Consider the following 17,592-nt stretch of genomic DNA (forward strand, 5'->3'; position numbering starts at 1 on the left):
AAAGAGATTATTTTTATCGTTATGGAGTTCCAAGTCGGATCATTACAGATAATAGGACGAATCTGAACAATAAGACCATGAAAGAACTATGCGAAAGCTTCAAGATTGAGCACCATAACTCTTCACCATATCGTCCAAAGATGAATGGCGCTGTTGAAGCCGCTAATAAAAACATCAAGAAGATCCTACAGAAAATGGTGAAAACCTATAAGGATTGGCACGAAATGATACCCTTTGCACTGCATGGATATCGAACTTCCGTCCGCACTTCAACAGGGGCAACCCCATTCTCTTTGGTATACGGGATGGAAGCGGTTCTCCCAATTGAAGTGGAGATACCTTCAATGAGAATCTTGATGGAGACCAAGCTAGAAGAGGCTGAATGGATTCGAAACAGATTTGATCAGTTAAACCTCATAGATGAGAAGCGAATGACTTCTTTGTGCCATGGGCAGTTATACCAGAAACGGCTCAAGAGGGCTTTTGACAAGAAAGTACGTGTTCGGGAATTCAGAGAAGGAGACCTCGTGCTCAAGAAGATCTTGCCACTACACAAGGACTCACGTGGAAAGTGGACTCCCAATTATGAAGGCCCATATGTTATGAAGAAAGCCTTCTTCGGAGGTGCCTTGATTCTCATAACTATGGATGATGAAGAGCTCTCACACCCCGTGAACTCTGACGCAGTTAAAAAATACTATGCCTAATAAAAACCCGCTAAGTCGAAAACCTGAAAGGGCGATTTAGGCAAAAAAAAGGGTATCCCGGTGGATCAAAAACCCGAAGGGGCGATCCAGGCAGAAGTTAGGGATGAATAAAAAATGATAGCTCGCTAAGTTGAAAACCTGAAAGGACGATCCAGGCAAAAGTTAGGGGCAAAAGGCATAAACTGCATCAGTTGTTACTGATTGACACAGAAGAATCTGAGGCGGAAGATCAATCCAGTTACTCCCCTTAGAAGCAAGGTTTTGAGGAATCATATCTATTAGGGATATTAGTGGTCACTAAATTCAACGTAAACCTTTCCTTATTACCATTTTCAAAATTGTAACATTCCATGGAGCTACCCATTTGTGTGCTACCATTCTTGAATAAACTACAAGTTTTTCCTATCAATCATTGTTAATTATGTTCTTCTATGTTTTTCTTTGTTATGCAAAGTGTCATTTATTTGTTAATAATGAAAATTTGAAACTTGAAAAGAATTTGAAATTTAGTGAAAGGAACAAAATTACTTTGATATGTGAAAATCAAGAGAAAATCATTTGTTTTCTCGAAGGTCTCAAGATTGCATAAATGCTTCTGGATCACCAACAAAAATCTCCATGGAACACAATTTATTAATCCTCTGGAAGGATGGCCCTTTGGTTACTTATAACTGTCAATCTTGATAGATTCTCCTCTGGATACGCCTATTGCTTGTACGGGTTTGAGTTATTGGTGTTGAGGAATCAGAATCTCTATAAACAATCCCCACAAACTCCCAGTCCACTCAAGTGTCAACATTCTCATAATCATGATCATTCATATATCATGCATAAAACAAAAGTTAAATCATGCATGGTTCAAAGTGTACTTTGTACTCATTTGTGTTGCCCCTTCGGTCCCGTCGTTGAGTGTTATCCCTTGACCCAAAGACCATTTGTCGCTAGCATTCTGTAAGACCCCAATTTTGACCCTAAGATCCCTCATGGCATCATAACATTGCATTTGCATTGCCTCAAGGATCTTTAGCATCTTGGTTCCCTTTGCCTTTGGATGGGACTCCTTGTGATTGGTTTGAGATGACCAAGCATGCTTGAATTATACATCATTGTTTCTCTTACTTTTGTTTACTAACCAAAAGCACAAAAATGTGTCACTAACATCTTTTGTTTGAAGCTTGAGTATCATCCAAGACACTTTGTGGGTTCTATTTAGATGATCAGTCAACACAAGGGAATGGCTTGAGATACTTCCAACAGGTTCAAATGGGGTCTATTCGTCAGTCAAAACGTTAATCTTGAAGGAGCAAAATTTTGTTCATGAGCTGTCATGCTCGCTAGGCGAGCAGAATGGGTCGCCTAACGAGTCCCAAGAAAAGCCACCAAAATCACCTACGCTCAAAGGAATTTCCTGAACTGTCATGCTCGCTAGACGAAGCCCGCGTGTTTAAAAAAAAAAGAACGAAAAAGGAAAAAAAATGAAAAAAAAATAAATAAAAATAAATAAATAAAATATAACAGAAAATTTTTGGACTTGGGACTCTCTCATTTGAGCCCACAGGTCCACAAAAATCAAGTTATAAATTCAAAGTTTCAGTGAAACAAAAAGAATTCTATTCCTATTACCCTGGCAGGGAAAAAGATAGTGAGAGAAGAGCTAACAGAGTTCAGAGCAACCTCCAGAGACTGAAGGGAACTCATCGGCAAAGAACCAATTCCCTCTCATATAAACCCTCAGATTGCTTTGCAAACCCAACCGGGAAATTCAATTTCATTCGATCTCTCCAGTCAGGTTTGCCTTATTCCCATTACTTTATGCTTTTAATTTGAATGCTCTGAATGTATGAGGTATTATGGGTGAATTTGATACCCTTTTGATGCATGTGTTTGACAAGAGGTTTAGGCCTCCTACCCTTGGTTGCTTTTTGTGAGCTTTTTGTGAATTTTAATGGCATGATGCATGTGGTTACATTTTGATTTAGGGGCAACTCTTGATTACCCTATCTTGTTTCTCTAACCTGTTTGTTGAGTTTTGTTTTGTGAGGGCTCATATGACTCTGGCAGAGATGGCTTGCCTGGTGTTCCACTTTATTTGTGGGATACCACCTGGAGGTTTATTCCGATTACCTGTACTGACTCACTTTCTTTGATGGTGCTAGCTTGAGAGATCTCTGGGTTTCTTATCTCTTTAATTGCTGTTGCTTCGGATCTTTATCCGTACGGTAGATCTCTCAATCCCTTTACTTTTCCCGCATGTTACCGATTTCTTAAGTTTCGTATAGCCTCTCGTGGCATGTCATTTAAGGTAGCGCGGTTCCTTCATCTAGGACTGCCTTTTTGCATGAGCATCCCTAAACACCCCAAACTCATTGATTTTTCTTCTCCTAAGAACACGTTATCTCCTTCTACTACAGGCGAGTAAGTCTCTAAAGGTCGAGCATCCGGTAGATTGCGTAGTAACGTCGTTCACCCCAAAACACAACCCTTACCCCATAGGTGGTCGAACTACATTTTGCTCTGATTTTCATCCCATATGAGATACGTAGGCATAAGACGTAATGTCTTAGCGAGCACACTCCTCTTTAACCCATAGGTAGCCGAGCTACGAAGACTCTGATTCTCAGATTCAGATGAGATACGTATGCAGTGGATGCGACGTCCGTGCGAGTCATTTTCTTTTGACCCTTCTTTTAGTAAGTAGTACATTAGATAAACATACACACTTTTCTCATCCCTTCAATCATGTTTGCACAAATAAATTTTCAAAAAAAAAACAACAACCTTTGCAACAAATGTGAAAAGGGCTCCCTAGGAGTACCTAGGATGCTTTGGGTGCCTAATACCTTCCCATTGCATAACCAACCCCCTTACCCAGATCTCTGACATTTTTACTAGTTTTTGATTCGATAAAACTTTTAGGTTTTTGTTCGCTTTCTAACCATTCCTTTGGATAAATAGAAGTGCGGTGGCGACTCGACTTGTATGATTTACCTTGGATTTAGTCAATATCTCTAATGGTAACGAATACCCCGCTACACACTCCATCCAAAGTCCAATCATCATTGACATCCCGTAAGGTCCAGTTGTCACTGGTGTTATCTCCAATCCGATTGTCATTGGTATGTCAAGTTCAGTTGTCACTGATATCTTATCAGAAATCCAATTGTTATTTGGCACCCTTAAAATCTAGTTGTCACTAGTATCGTTTCAAGAGTTCAATTGTCATTGGCCTCTTCAAAATTCAGTTGTTACTGGCATTATCATCAAAAACCCAGTGGTTACTGGTATTTTTTCAAAATCTCATGGTCATTGGAGTTTATTTAGAGTCCAGTAGTAACTGGCACTTTGGTCTTAAAAAATCAATTGTTGTTGGTTTTCTCTAAAAATTCTAGTTATAGCTGGCACTCCGTTTGAAAATCCAATCGTGATTGGTACCTGAAGTTTGATTGTTGCCAACACCATTTGAAGTTCAGTTGAAGTTGTCACCAATCCGTTAGAAGCTAGTTGTAATCCATTGTTTACGGTCCAAGTAAAATTATTGGCATATACAGAGAGTTCGATCACCCTGTTTTTCCTGATGGTTCCTAGAAAGTCATGAGTGACTTTTCATTTTAGGAATTCCCAGAAGCTTGGATGTTATTCTTCTTGAAAACTCCAATGACGTTTGGTTTTGATTGATTTCTTTGTAAAGAATCATCGTACCCTTTTGCATGGATGATCTTCTCATAAGAAGACTCCTAATCTAGTTTGTGAGGATGATTTTCTAGTAAGAAAACTCCAATGTGTTATATGGATAATCTTCTCGTAAGAAGACCCCGTCTATCTTGTTATTTTGGGTAAATTTTATGTTAAAAATCTCCAAAGTCTTTGATTGGATATATTTCTTATAAGAGATCCCCATAATTGTCAAAAGTATTCTAAAGGGTTAGGTCATGTCTGAACTTATTTGATAAAACGTACTGTGGATATTTCTTAAGAGAAATCTTAAGAACTGTCAAAATACATTCTAAAGTTTCAGGTCATGTCTGGACCTATTGATAAATTATACTTTGGATGTTCCCTAATGTCTTTTCCCCAGAAAATTGTCATCCTCAATGAGTCTCCAGCCATTGCCTTTGATATTTCCTATGAAACACCGCTACCGTATTCTTATTATTCCCCACAGGTTTGTCCATCATCCATCATAAAAATCACACTAGGATCCATTATATCCCCAGCAAACCAAAAAGAGGTCTTTCAACTCATAGCACGGCATGTCATCACATATAGGGGCAAAATTTGGATCTTTTGTATTTAAATACCTTTCACTTTTGATACCATGAGGATTATCATCACTCATGCCATCTAGTAAAGATATTTAAATATGGGCAACTGTCATACGCTAAATTTTGCCCCGTCTAAAGACATTCATTTACATTTCAAGCATTTGTATTTATCAATTTGCATCCACTCATTGACATAAATTATTCCATTTTTAAAAAAAAAATTTATTTCACTGACATTTATTTAATTTTCATTAGATTTTTTTTTCTATTTTATCAATTCACATAAAAAACATGACCTTTATTCATAAGCATTCATATTCATACATTATTCCATTTTTTTTAATTTTATTTTAATATCATTAATTTAATTTTCATTAGAATTTTTTCTATTTACCAATTCACATAAAAAATATGATCTTCATTCATAAGCATTCATATTCATATACACCACATGCCCATAATCGACATTTGTTGCATTACATTAAGTGCTTGTAGGTTTAGATTTTTTTTTTCATGGAAGATTTAGTTTTAATTATTTAGAGTTATATCTTTACATTCTAAAAAATTAGGTTCTTTTTGATTTGCCTTGGTATTATTTTTAAATTTCTGGCAAGTAAGTTTTTATGTTATGTTTAAATAAGTATTGACAAATTCATTTTTGTTTCACAAATTAAGATATGAATTTTAAAAAAATGATAATGATAATTTTTTTTTCTAAATTTGTTTTACATTTTATTTACATTTTGTTTTACATTTTATTTTACATTTTATTTTACAATTTTAATTTGTTTTTACAATTTATTCATTTCATTTGAATTTATTTGAATATTTTGTAACATTTATAATTAGATTATTTTCATTTTATTTTATTTAAAAAAAATAATTAAAAAATTAGTTTTTAAGCTACCTTTTGCCTATATCACAAGAAAAAAAAACAAAATAATTAAAAAAAAGTCTTCTAGTTAAAGTTCATTTTTTATGTTACAGTAACTAAAACCAACATAACAATTTTTTTTTTTAATGATAAAAGTACATAGTGAACACAATTTCTACAGTATTGCAATAAGACTTGTTTATCTTCATGGGACCGGTTGTTATCTTGCCTCCCTCTGTTCCTTTGTTTCTTTCCAAGCAAAGATTTGTCATGTATAGGCAGTGATAGCAGAGCAGCAGCTTAACACATTTACAGGAAACAAACACCAATAAAAAGAGTCAAATTAAAAAAGGTTGAGGAGCAGTTTGTTAACAAATATAAGTGGTGGCAAAGTTTATACCAAAATAACAAAAAAAGTCTATCTCTTGAAAAGTTGGATCAGATGCATCATTTTATGCATCAATATCACCCCTTAAAAAAAATCTAACATAAAAACCAACAAGAGGGAACCTAGTAGGGATCTCACAACAATAGAAAATTTTATCAACCACCAAACCCTAACATTTTGAGCAGTCAGAAGCAAAACAATTTGGACGCATAGAGGACCCAAAAACCACATCCGAAAATTTCACAGAAATCATCACGGTGACGAACCGATAAGCAACCCAAATCCACAAAAAGAAGAGAAGTAGAGAGATTGAAACAGATATACCTGAGCCTTGCGTAACTCGTTTCTTGTGGGGTATATTTCCTATCCATTTCTTCTTCTGTATGCTAACTCATATTTCTTTCATATTTCTGCTTTCCGGATTGTTTATTTCTGTGTAAGTCACCTCAACATCGGTGCTTCGAATTTTTTGTTTTTTTTTTTAACTTTCACGAGCTTCCCGTGTCGGATCTTGGTCGGTTCTTTTGTCTTTCCCTGCATCATATTATTTACAGCAACCACCTTGAGAGAGGAAGGAGAAGGTCTTTGAAGGGACTTCTCCCCGAGTGTTAGGACGGTCGTCGTCGCGAGCTTTTCGTCGTGGACTTTGAAGGCCACCGTCACGAATAAGGGCGTTGGCCGTTTCGTTTGAAGCATCTCTCCGCGAATCCATGAAACCGGTTCGCGATGGAGACGGTTGAGGGAAATGGACGGATCCTTGGATACGACAAAGGGAGGATTGGGAATCGACCATTAGTTTAAGGTTTCGGTTTGGTTTATGGAAGCTTTCTCCTTTGGCATTCTTGGGAAAGTATTTGGTTTTGAGAGAGAGAGTTCTTGCTTCGGTTTCAACAGAGAAGGAGAAAGGAGAAGTGTGGGGAATTCGACCTTTTTCTTTATTTTGATTGGAATTTCACAAACTTTTCCGTTGCCCAATGCCATTACTACTTTTCCACTTCCCAATTGATGATTGTTGATATTCAGGAACAATAGATATTCATTAGCTGTTGATTTGATTTCTATGTGGGTTGCTTTTGGACAAGGGGGGCGGTAGTTTCATTTAGGGTTAGGGTTTTCCATAAGCTTGGTGCATCAAGTGGGTTGGGTCGGATCCAACCCGTTGTAGGCCCAGCGTACCATTCGCTTCTGTTTTGATTGGGCTGCGCCCACCCACACTCGGCCCAATCTTTTTTTTTATTTCGTTTTTTATGTAATCTTATATGTGTACGCACAGATGCAGTAAAACATCACAAGACCGCTTTGGGCCTAGCGGTAAAGACTTCTCCTGTCTTCCGTTAGGTCCCTGGTTCAATTCCTAGCCTGGTACCTGTTCCATTTACTTCATTTTGTGTGGATTTTATGTGGTGTTTATATTTTTCTTGTTAACTATTTAGGGTAGTCTCTACCCCATTTAGTTTTGATTTATCCCGAAAACATTACCCTTTTCGATTTTAATTATTATTATTCTTATTTAATTATTACACTTCGTTTTCTTAAGCGTTAAAACAAAACTCTTTTATTCGCATATTTATTTATTACAATTGACACATTTTGGAATCCTCTTCATGGAGCTTTTGAGAAAACATCAATTTAACCTCTTTGTTGTCTAAACCCGTGCTTCGGTTATTTGAATCTCAAACCTTCACATTAATCATTTTTTTTATTCAATCCTCTCTTTTCAATAAAATATGAAGAAAAAGATTACCCTGGATGGAATACCCAGTCGTAATCCCGAATATTAGGCTCAAGCTGTAAAAGCTTGCAAGCCATAAGTATTCGTCTTCTCTTCAAAATATTCCAATATTCAAATCATTTTCTTAAATAAGATCTGAAAAAAAGATTACTCTGGATGGAATATCCAATCGTAACCCCGAATATTAGGCCCAAGTTGTAAGAGCTTGCAAGCCATAAGTATTCGTCTTCTCTTCAAACGCTCCAATATTCAAATCTTTTTCTCAATAAAATTTGAAGAAAAAGATTACCCTGGATGAAATATCCAGTCGTAATCCCGAATGCTAGGCCCAAGTTGTAAGGGCTTGCAAGCCATAAGTGTTCGTCTTCCCTCTTCAAAATATTTGTACATATTCAAACGTCTTTTCTCAATAAAATTGAAAGAAAAAGATTACCTGGGTGAAAGGTCCAGACGTAGTCCCGAGTATTAGACCCAAGTTGTAAGAGCTTGCAAGTCATAAATATTCGTATTTCAAGCCCAAAAATACATCCAACCAATCAAACTCTTTTCTTCGCCGCCGTGAGATTGATCAGAAAAACCTTTTCAAAACGAAAGACATCTTGTTTTAAGGTGATGTAAAGCAATGCTTCGGCCATAATTGTTGAGTTGAGATAAGTGACGTTTTTCCGAATGTTGATTTGTAAATCCATTCGATGTGTGGTACACGTCCGCTCCTCATCTGTTTTGGGTAAAACAATGTTTTTGTCGATTAATACAATATAGCTTTCGCTAAAATCGACCAACAAACAAACATTTTCTACCCAGAATTACGTAAGCCTTGAGTTCTCTATTGAGATACGTATGAGCAGGATTGTGAAATCTTACAGGCCCATTAATAAAAAACTTAGGTTTAGTCTCATTTGTTGCAAAATCCAAAAACATTCTTCTCTCTTCTGTTCTTTCTTTCCCACCTAATAACTTGAGAAGCCTAACATTTCAAACTAACACTAACGTGCACAGCTAACCTAATTGTTCCTGTTGAGTACAACGGACGTGAGGGGAGCTAATACCTTCCCCTTGCGTAATCGACTCCCGAACCCTGATATTGGTTGCGACGACCATAATCATTGTCGTTCTTTCTTGGGTTTTATCGATATTTACCCTTTCCTTTTTAGGAATAAATAAAGTTCGATGGCGACTCTGTTCAGTCCATCATGCGAGCGCGCGATTGCGCTTCGTTAGGTTGTATTCTCATTTTTCGAGGCGCGACACATGTATTTTCATTGGACCATTGAATTTTGTTAGGTGTTTGAATATAATTAGTTGAAAGAAAAAAACATGAAAGTGAAAATTAACTAGGATAAGGTAGAATTAATTTAAAACATGAAATCGAAAATTGTGATAAATAGAAATGGACTACATAATAGTTGCTAAGTTGCTAGATGAAATTGAAAACAATTAGAAATTCCTAAATTAGAAAATTGTAAAATAAAAAATTCCTAATTAGAACACATGGAAAAGTCTAAAATTAATGTCAGTCCTTTTTCTCACACTAAAGCCGAACAATCTCCTTATTGTTAAATGTGAGAGTCAGACATGTGGTAAAATCCAGATGCATTAGCCACTACAAAGACCGCCGGTAGGAGGAGCAAAAGAGTAAATATGCTGATAAATGTGATCAAAATTCTCTGTTACTACGTCCGTAAATCCATGGAGATCCACGCGCAAAGTGTTTAATTCGCCTCTAAGGTTAGCAATGTTAGTTTGGAATGTGTTGATGACAGCAGTGTGATCAATAGGCCGCACATCAGGTACAATAGAGGCGCTTGAGTCAGCATCAGAGAGATATGCATCAAAGTGGTCATAGATTTGGGGTGTCTCTGGAGGAGAGGGTGGTGCATCTTGTGGTCCGTCCAAATCAAAGAGCCAATTGTTTCTGTCATGTATACTAGTGTTAAAACAGAACTAAATGTGCATGGGTCGGAATCCACCTGGAGGGTTAAGTCTAATGAGTGGTTGTCTTAGTCCAATAACATTGGTAATCATAGTTACTAGGCATCCTATTAGGATTGGTCCATGGGTTGCTTGTGCCATACGATCAAAGTTGGCTATCATAAATGTAGCGGCATTAACGGGACAGGCTTGTGAAGCACAACACATTATGAAGAGCTCATCTTTGGACACGGAGGTTATGCTTTCTTCTTTTCCGAATAGGGTGTGAGCTAGGATCTTATGAAAATAACGAATCGCAAGATTATGAATGTTCTCAGAATGCATGAGATTTGGCTCAGGATGGTTGTTTCTAGTAATGCTTCCCCAAAAATAGTTTAGTTCAAGGTTCGTGAGTAGTTCTTCTTGGGTGACGGTAAAGACATCAGGGCCATTTGGGAATCCTAGGAGTTCAGCCATTTCTCTATGGTTATAGCGATAATCAACACCAAACATCCTAAAAGTGATAATGCCTCTATTGAATCCAAAACCATGGTTAGGCAAGTAAACAAGGGAGCTCAGGAATTCAAGGGTTAGCCTACGGTAAGAACTAAATCTTCTCCTGACAGCAAAATTATCCCAACCAATTTGGTTAAGCAGAAACATAACACTATCTCGAATACCTAGCTTAGTCATGGTAAGTCCATCAGGATAGATAGTTAGTGCCATCTCTCTCTGAGATAAAGCTTCAAAGCGTCTCCTCTTACCTCTTCCCCTGAAAACGATATCCATATAGTCTACTTGTTGCATCGTGAAAGTTAGTAGCTAGCTAAAGTTAAGTTAGCCTGGGAGTAAGCAGACAATAGTGCTAAGTCAGTAATGGTTAATTATAAAGAAAAGTACCGAGTGACTTTATGAAAGAGAGAAAAAAAAGATGAAAAATAAGAAATAGTAAGGAATAATAATAGAAAAACTAGAATTAATAATTCAAAAATAAAGACTAAGATGCGGGTTGTCTCCCACGAAGCGCTTTGTTTTATGTCGTAAGCTCGACGAAATTTTAACAAAAGATTAATTTTGGGAGTAAGCGGGAAGCTCTACAAGCTTTAGATTAGTGGAATAGTCAATGTTTTCAATGCTATGATAATGTTTCAAGCGCTGCCAGTTTACGATAAATGGTTCACTAGATTTGCCCTTTATTTCTATTGCTCCATTTGGAAAAACTTTGGTAATCTCAAAGGGACCGGACGACCTAGAACGAAGTTTGCCTGGAAAAAGTTTAAGTCGGGAATTAAACAGAAGTACTACGTCGCCCTCATTAAACTCTTTCCTCGAGATACGCTTGTTCTACCACTTTTTAGTTCTTTCTTTATAGATCCAGGCATTCTCGTATGCGTCTAATCTAAGTTCTTCTAGTTCATGGATATCTAAAATTCTCTTCTCGCCTGCGATAGTATAATTTAGATTAAGGGTCTTAACGACCCAATAATCTTTATGCTCTAATTCTACCGACAGATGACACGGTTGTCCATAAACTAGCTTAAATGGTGTGGTGCCTATCGGGGTCTTATAAGCTATCCTATACGCCCACAGAGCTTCGTGTAACTTTAAAGACCAATCTTTCCTAGAGGTGGCAACTGTTTTTTCTAAGATTTGCTTAATTTCACTATTTGAGATCTCTACTTGCCCACTTGTTTGTGGGTGATAGGGTGTTGCTATGCGGTGTTGGACTCCATTTTTCAGTAACAGTTTTTCAAAGATCTTTGAAATGAAATGGGAGCCACCATCAATGGTGACAAGTCTCAGCACATCGAATCTAGGAAAAGGTATATGCTTGAAGAGCCTAATTACTACTCGCACATCATTTGTTGGAGAGGATACAACCTTAATCCATTTCGATATGTAATCAACAGTAACGAGTATGTACTTGTTACCAAAAGAAGATGGGAATGGTCTCATGAAGTCAATTCTCTACACGTCAAATACTTCTACTTCGAAAATTCCTTTAAGTGGCATTCCATCGCGTCTAGAGATGTTGCCAGTGCGTTGGCACCGATCGCAATTTATGAACACGATGTGGACATCTTTCCATAGAGTGGGCCAAAAGAGGCCAACTTGTAAGATCTTGGCACAAGTATTTGAAGTGCTTGCATGTCCTCCATAGGGAGCAGAATGACAGTGAGAAATTATATTTTCTACTTCATCTTCAGGGACACATCGACAGAAAATACCATTGGCGCCTCTCTTGAAAAGCAAAGGCTCATCCCAATAATACTATTTAAGATCATGGAAGAATTTCTTCTTTTGTTGGTAAGTTAAATCTGGTGGAAGCACTCCAACTGCTAAGTAGTTGACAAAGTCAGCATACCATGGCAATGTGGTTTTAGTATAAATTGCTTCCACAACTTCATTTGTTTCGGTATCATTATAAGTTAATGACCATTCAACTGTATTACTTTCCAACTGGGCTATGAGTCATTCATAAGGGAAATCATCATTGATAGGCACTCGTTCAGGCTCAATGCCTTCCATTCTCGACAAATGATCAGCTACGACATTTTCAGTGCCTTTCTTATCTTTGATTTCTAAATCAAAATCTTGTAGGAGTTAAATCCACCTTAGAAGTCTTGGTTTGGCGTCCTTTTTACTTAATAGGTACCTAATTGCGGCATGATCCGTATAGATAATTATTTTTGCTCATACTAGGTAAGAACGAAATTTATCCAAAGCGAACACGACAGCTAAAAGTCCCTTTTCCGTGGTGGCATATTTCATCTGCGCAGGATCTAAGGTTCTACTTGCATAATAGATTGCATGAAGCGTTTTATCCTTTCTTTGTCCTAAGACCGCGCCTACGACATAATCACTAGCGTCACACATGATTTCGAACGATAATCTCCAATCAGGTGGTTACATGATAGGTGCGGTGATGAGAGTTGTTTTTAATTGTTCAAACACTTTTAAGCATTTGTCATAAAATATGAATTCACCATATTTCATTAATAGGCCAGTTAGTGGTTTGGTGATTTGGGAGAAATCTTTAATGAATCGTTGGTAGAAACCGGCATGTCCTAAGAAACTTCTTATTTCTCTTACGGTTTTCGGAGGTTGAAGGTTTTCTATAACTTCTATTTTAGCTTAGTCAACTTCAATCCCCTTATCAGACACTATGTGTCAAAGTATGATTCCTTGTCGGACCATGAAATGACATTTTTCCCAATTTAACATGAGATTCACTTTTACGCATCTTTCAAGTACCATTTCTAGGTTCAATAAACATCCTTCAAAACTCTGCCCACAAACAGAGAAATCATCCATAAATACTTCCATGATGTCGTCTATAAAATCTGCGAAAATTGACATCATGCATATTTGGAATGTTGCGGGGGCGTTACATAGTCCAAACAACATTCGTCTATAGGCAAATGTACCATAAGGAGAAGTGGAGGTTTTTTTTCTTGGTCGTCAGAATTAATAGGGATTTGAAAGAATCCTGAATAACCATCTAAATAGTAGAAGTGAGAATGCGTAGCCAATCGTTCAAGCATTTGATCAATAAAAGGTAAAGGAAAGTGATCCTTTCAAGTGGCTTTGTTTAATTTCCTATAATCAATGCACATTCTGCTTCCAGTCACAACTCTTTGTGCTATAGATTCTCCTTTTTCGTTCTTAACAACTGTAACACCTCCCTTCTTTGGTACGACATATACTGGGCCAACCCATTGACTATCAGATATCGAGTATGTAATTCCTGCTTCTAATAGCTTTTGCACTTCTCTCTTGACTACATCACTCAAAACGGGATTTATCCTTCTTTGATGTTCTCTAGAGGTCTTACTATCTTCCTCTAGCATAATGCGATGCATGCATATGGAAGGACTTATTCCTTTTAGATATGAGATATTATAGCCTAAAGCAGTTGGATATTTTCATAAAACACGTAGGAGTTTCTCGATTTCTATCTGTCCTAAGTCTGTGTTAACTATTATAGGTCACTCGAGTTCAGTTTCTAGGAATTCGCACCTTAAATTTTTGGGTAGTGTTTGTTAATTGTAAATTTACGTGTCGGGTTTTTGTTATCGTATCCACAGGGATTGTAAGATATCACCGCCGTTCGATGGTTGTTTTAATTCTAACTCAATGTAACAATAGGGTTTTGGTTGGTTGTCACGTTATCTTGCATAAAAAGGTAATAAATTGCGGTAAAAATTATGGTTTGAATAAATGAGAAATATTGCCAAAGTTAGGGTTCGATGATCACTTTGCATGTATTTGTTCGGTCAACAATCTTATAAACTCCTTTAGATGATAAATCATTTCACAAAGTCCTCCCAATATGTTTCTCTCGAACACACATTGTGAGTTTTCCCATTTTGATCCATTGTTTCTCTCGAACACAATCTATCAAAATGACAACTTTTTGGTTCAACCTTATAGTGAACAAAATCATTCATTACTATCTCTAGCTAACAAACAAGATTGGATGAAAACCTAGGTCAAGAGTTGGTAAACATCTCTCGATCATAAACCAACACAAAGAGTTTTAAATAGAAACAAAGTTTTCATCATATATTCACCATTAAAGAGTTTACACATGAAGATCCTTACATTTACACACAAAGCTAGTAATCACCTACATCTAACCTTGACAAATGGAGGACTTAGCTACTCATTTTCATGGTAGCTTGGTCGGCAAGTTTCGGAAGAAGGTTGATCAACATCCAAGTCGGATAATCGAGATTGGATGGGAATCCACCTTCTTTTTGTAGAAGATGGTTACAAGATGAAGAGAAATGAAATCTAGGGCATAAAAGCTCCCAAGAACAATGCTGTAAAAATATCTAACAAAAGTACAAAAGTGGAAAAATGCTGTAAAAACTAGGTCTGGCACTCAAAAGTGGCACCTGCTACTTATAGAGTAGTACTGGGCTGTCATGCTCGCTAGGCGAGCAGAAAGGCTCGCCTAGCGAGGGTCTAATTGTGGCACACAAGGCACCTGTGCCCAGAGAAACAGGGTCTGTTGAACTGTCATGTTCGCCTAGCGAACAAACCTTCGCCTAGCGAAGGACACGCTCCAACCTTCGCCCCAGCGAGGTTGAGAGGTTTTGCTACTGGAATGCTCGCTGGGGACTCGCTAGAGCTTCGCCTAGCGAGTGAGTGCTGGCTGCGCTTTTCACCAAAACTGAACGAACTCGCTACCACCTTCGCTATCAGCTCGCCTGGCGAATTTATTGACATTTTACTGGAGCTTTTCGCTGGGCGCTCGCCTAGCGAGTAGGCTTCGCCACAGCCTTCGCCTAGCGAGCATGCTGATGAATGCTTGTTTTCTTTGGTTCCTTTGCCAACTTTCTTGTGTCTTAAATTTCAATTATTTCATGCCTTCTTCCTGCACAATAACACACAAATCAAAGGCACCAAGCTTGTTTATCAATGTAATGCATTTCATCTAAAACAAAGGTGATTTTGACAATTTAGCAAGGAAATAGAGTGAAAGATACCCTTAATTGATGGCTCAAATAAGCACTTTTGGGTATCTAACAATGTTTTAAGTTCTAATGTTGGTTTCTTCGGGCAAGGCATATGATTGGGTGTCAGTGCTAGACATTCACTTAAACTGTCATCTTGGTATTTCTCATGCCAATTGTCTTCTTCAATAGGAGGCATTGGAATTTTCAATATTTTGGAGTATGAAGTTTGTTCATTCTCCATTTCTCTTACACATTCGTCGATGACATCTAGCAGACAACATGTATCGTCTATAGCTGGTGCCTTTAAGAATTGCGTCAAAATAAATTCGACTTTTTCTTCACCAACTTCAAAGGTTAACTTGCCTTTCTTTACATCTATAATGGCTCGTGCAATAGCTAAGAATGGTCTTCCTAATATGATAGGGATATTGGAATCCTCCTTTATGTCCATGATTATGAAATCAGTAGGAATATAGAATTAACCTATGCGCACTGGAACGTTCTCTAGCATACCTACGAGAAATTTAACAGAACGATCAACTAGTTGTATGGATATCCTAGTTGGTCTCAACTCTCCCATTTTAAGCCTTCCGCATATGGACAAGGGCATTAAGTTAATATTGGATCCTAAGTCGCATATAGCTTTGTCTATGACAAACGTTCCGATTACACAGGGTATGGAGAAACTCCCTGGGTCTTTCAGCTTATGAGGCATATTACTTTGAATTATAGCGCTACACTCAGCAGTAAGTGTAACAGTTTCATTATCCTCGATCTTCTTCTTGTTAGATAAGATCTCCTTAAGAAACTTAGCGTATGAGGGCATTTGAGTTATAAATTTTTTAAAAGGTATTGTGATGTTCAATTGTTTCAGAAATTCTACAAATTTCTTGAATTGCCCTACACTTTTGGATTTAGCAAGTCTTTGAGGATACAAGATATGAGGTTTATACGGTGGTGGAGGCACATATGGTTCTTCTTTCTTTATGGCCTCTTCGCTTTTCTTTTCCTTTAGTTCATTTTCCTTCTCAGTTATTTTACCAGGGTCTTGGTGCATGGCTGGATTTTGAAGTCTAGGGTCGGTTGGTCCGTCTAATTCTGTCCCACTTCGTAGTGTAATAGCATTTGCATGACCTTTCAGGTTTGGTTGTGGTTGTCCAAGAAATGTACCTGCAGGGGAAGCAGTAGGTTCTTGTTGTTGTGCCACTTGCGAAATTTGGGTTTCTAACATTTTGTTTTGGGTGGCTAAAGCGTCTACTTTGTTTTCTAATTGCTTAATTTTCTCAGTAGTGTGTATGTTTTGATTTAGGAAATCCTTATTTCTTTGGGCCTGGATAACTATGAAGTTTTCCATCATTATTTCAAGGTTTGACTTCCTAGGAGCATTTGGAGCAGTTGTGGCAGCCTTATGACATCCTGGTGGTACAGCTGGTGCTTGGCTAGGTGCATACAATGCGTTATTGTTTTTGTACGAAAAGTTTGGATGGTTATTCCAACCTGGGTTATAGGTGTTTAAGTAAGGCTTTCCTTGAGCATAATTCACTTGGTCTGTGGAGATTCCTACCAAAAGTTGACATTCAGGGGGAGCATGCCCAGGAACTCCACATAACTCGCAGTTCGGAGCTACGACAACCATGGTGGTTATGGGTGTTATGGTCAGGTTTTCTATATTTTGAGTGAGAGCATCTACCTTAGCATTGACATGGTCAAGACTGCTTATTTCGTACATACCTCCTCTCGTTGGAGGTTTCTCTATGGAGGTTCTTTCACTTCCCCACTGATAGTGATTCTGGGCCATACTTTCAATAAGTTGATAAGCCTCATTGTAAGGTTTATCCATCAGTGCGCCACCCGCGGCGACGTCTATTATCAATCTTGTGTTGTACAAGAGACCATTGTAAAAGGTATGGATGACTAACCATTCTTCTAGACCTTGGTGTGGACAAATCCTCATCATGTCCTTGTATCTCTCCTATGCTTCAAAAAGATATTCGTTGTCTTTTTGTTTAAACCCGTTTATTTGGGCCCTTAGCATAGCCGTCTTACTAGGTGGGAAACATTGTGCTAAGAAAACTTTCTTCAACTCGTTCCACGTTGTGACAGAGTTGGATGGTAGAGATTGGAGCCAAGCTCTAGCTCTATATCTTAATGATAAAGGGAAAAGACATAGTCTTATTGCTTCGGGGCTAACACCATTTTCTTTCACTGTGTCCGTGTATTGCGAAAAACACTGACAAGTAGGTTCGGGTCCTC

The 17,592-nt window shown here is 37.7% G+C and overlaps 1 protein-coding gene and 1 non-coding gene across 2 annotated transcripts; one reads left to right on the top strand and one right to left on the bottom strand.

Moving 5' to 3' along the window:
- Positions 1-15,817: 15,817 nt before the first annotated feature.
- On the bottom strand, positions 15,818-17,179 carry LOC127081964 (uncharacterized). Its single transcript, XM_051022191.1, has one exon. It carries the CDS (start codon positions 17,177-17,179, stop codon positions 15,818-15,820), a length of 1,362 nt encoding a protein of 453 aa, XP_050878148.1.
- Positions 17,180-17,267: 88 nt separating this feature from the next.
- Positions 17,268-17,374, top strand: LOC127089670 (small nucleolar RNA R71). Its single transcript, XR_007791231.1, has one exon. It is a non-coding gene; the product is annotated as a small nucleolar RNA R71 (small nucleolar RNA).
- The last annotated feature ends 218 nt before the right edge of the window (positions 17,375-17,592 follow it).

Source organism: Lathyrus oleraceus, chromosome 5 (assembly GCF_024323335.1).
Source record: "Lathyrus oleraceus cultivar Zhongwan6 chromosome 5, CAAS_Psat_ZW6_1.0, whole genome shotgun sequence".
In the NCBI taxonomy this organism is placed as follows: Eukaryota; Viridiplantae; Streptophyta; class Magnoliopsida; order Fabales; family Fabaceae; genus Lathyrus; species Lathyrus oleraceus.

Coding starts and splice junctions, on each gene's coding strand:
- LOC127081964 (XM_051022191.1), bottom strand. CDS start 17,179: ATGGATAAACCTTACAATGAGGCTTATCAACTTATTGAAAGTATGGCC.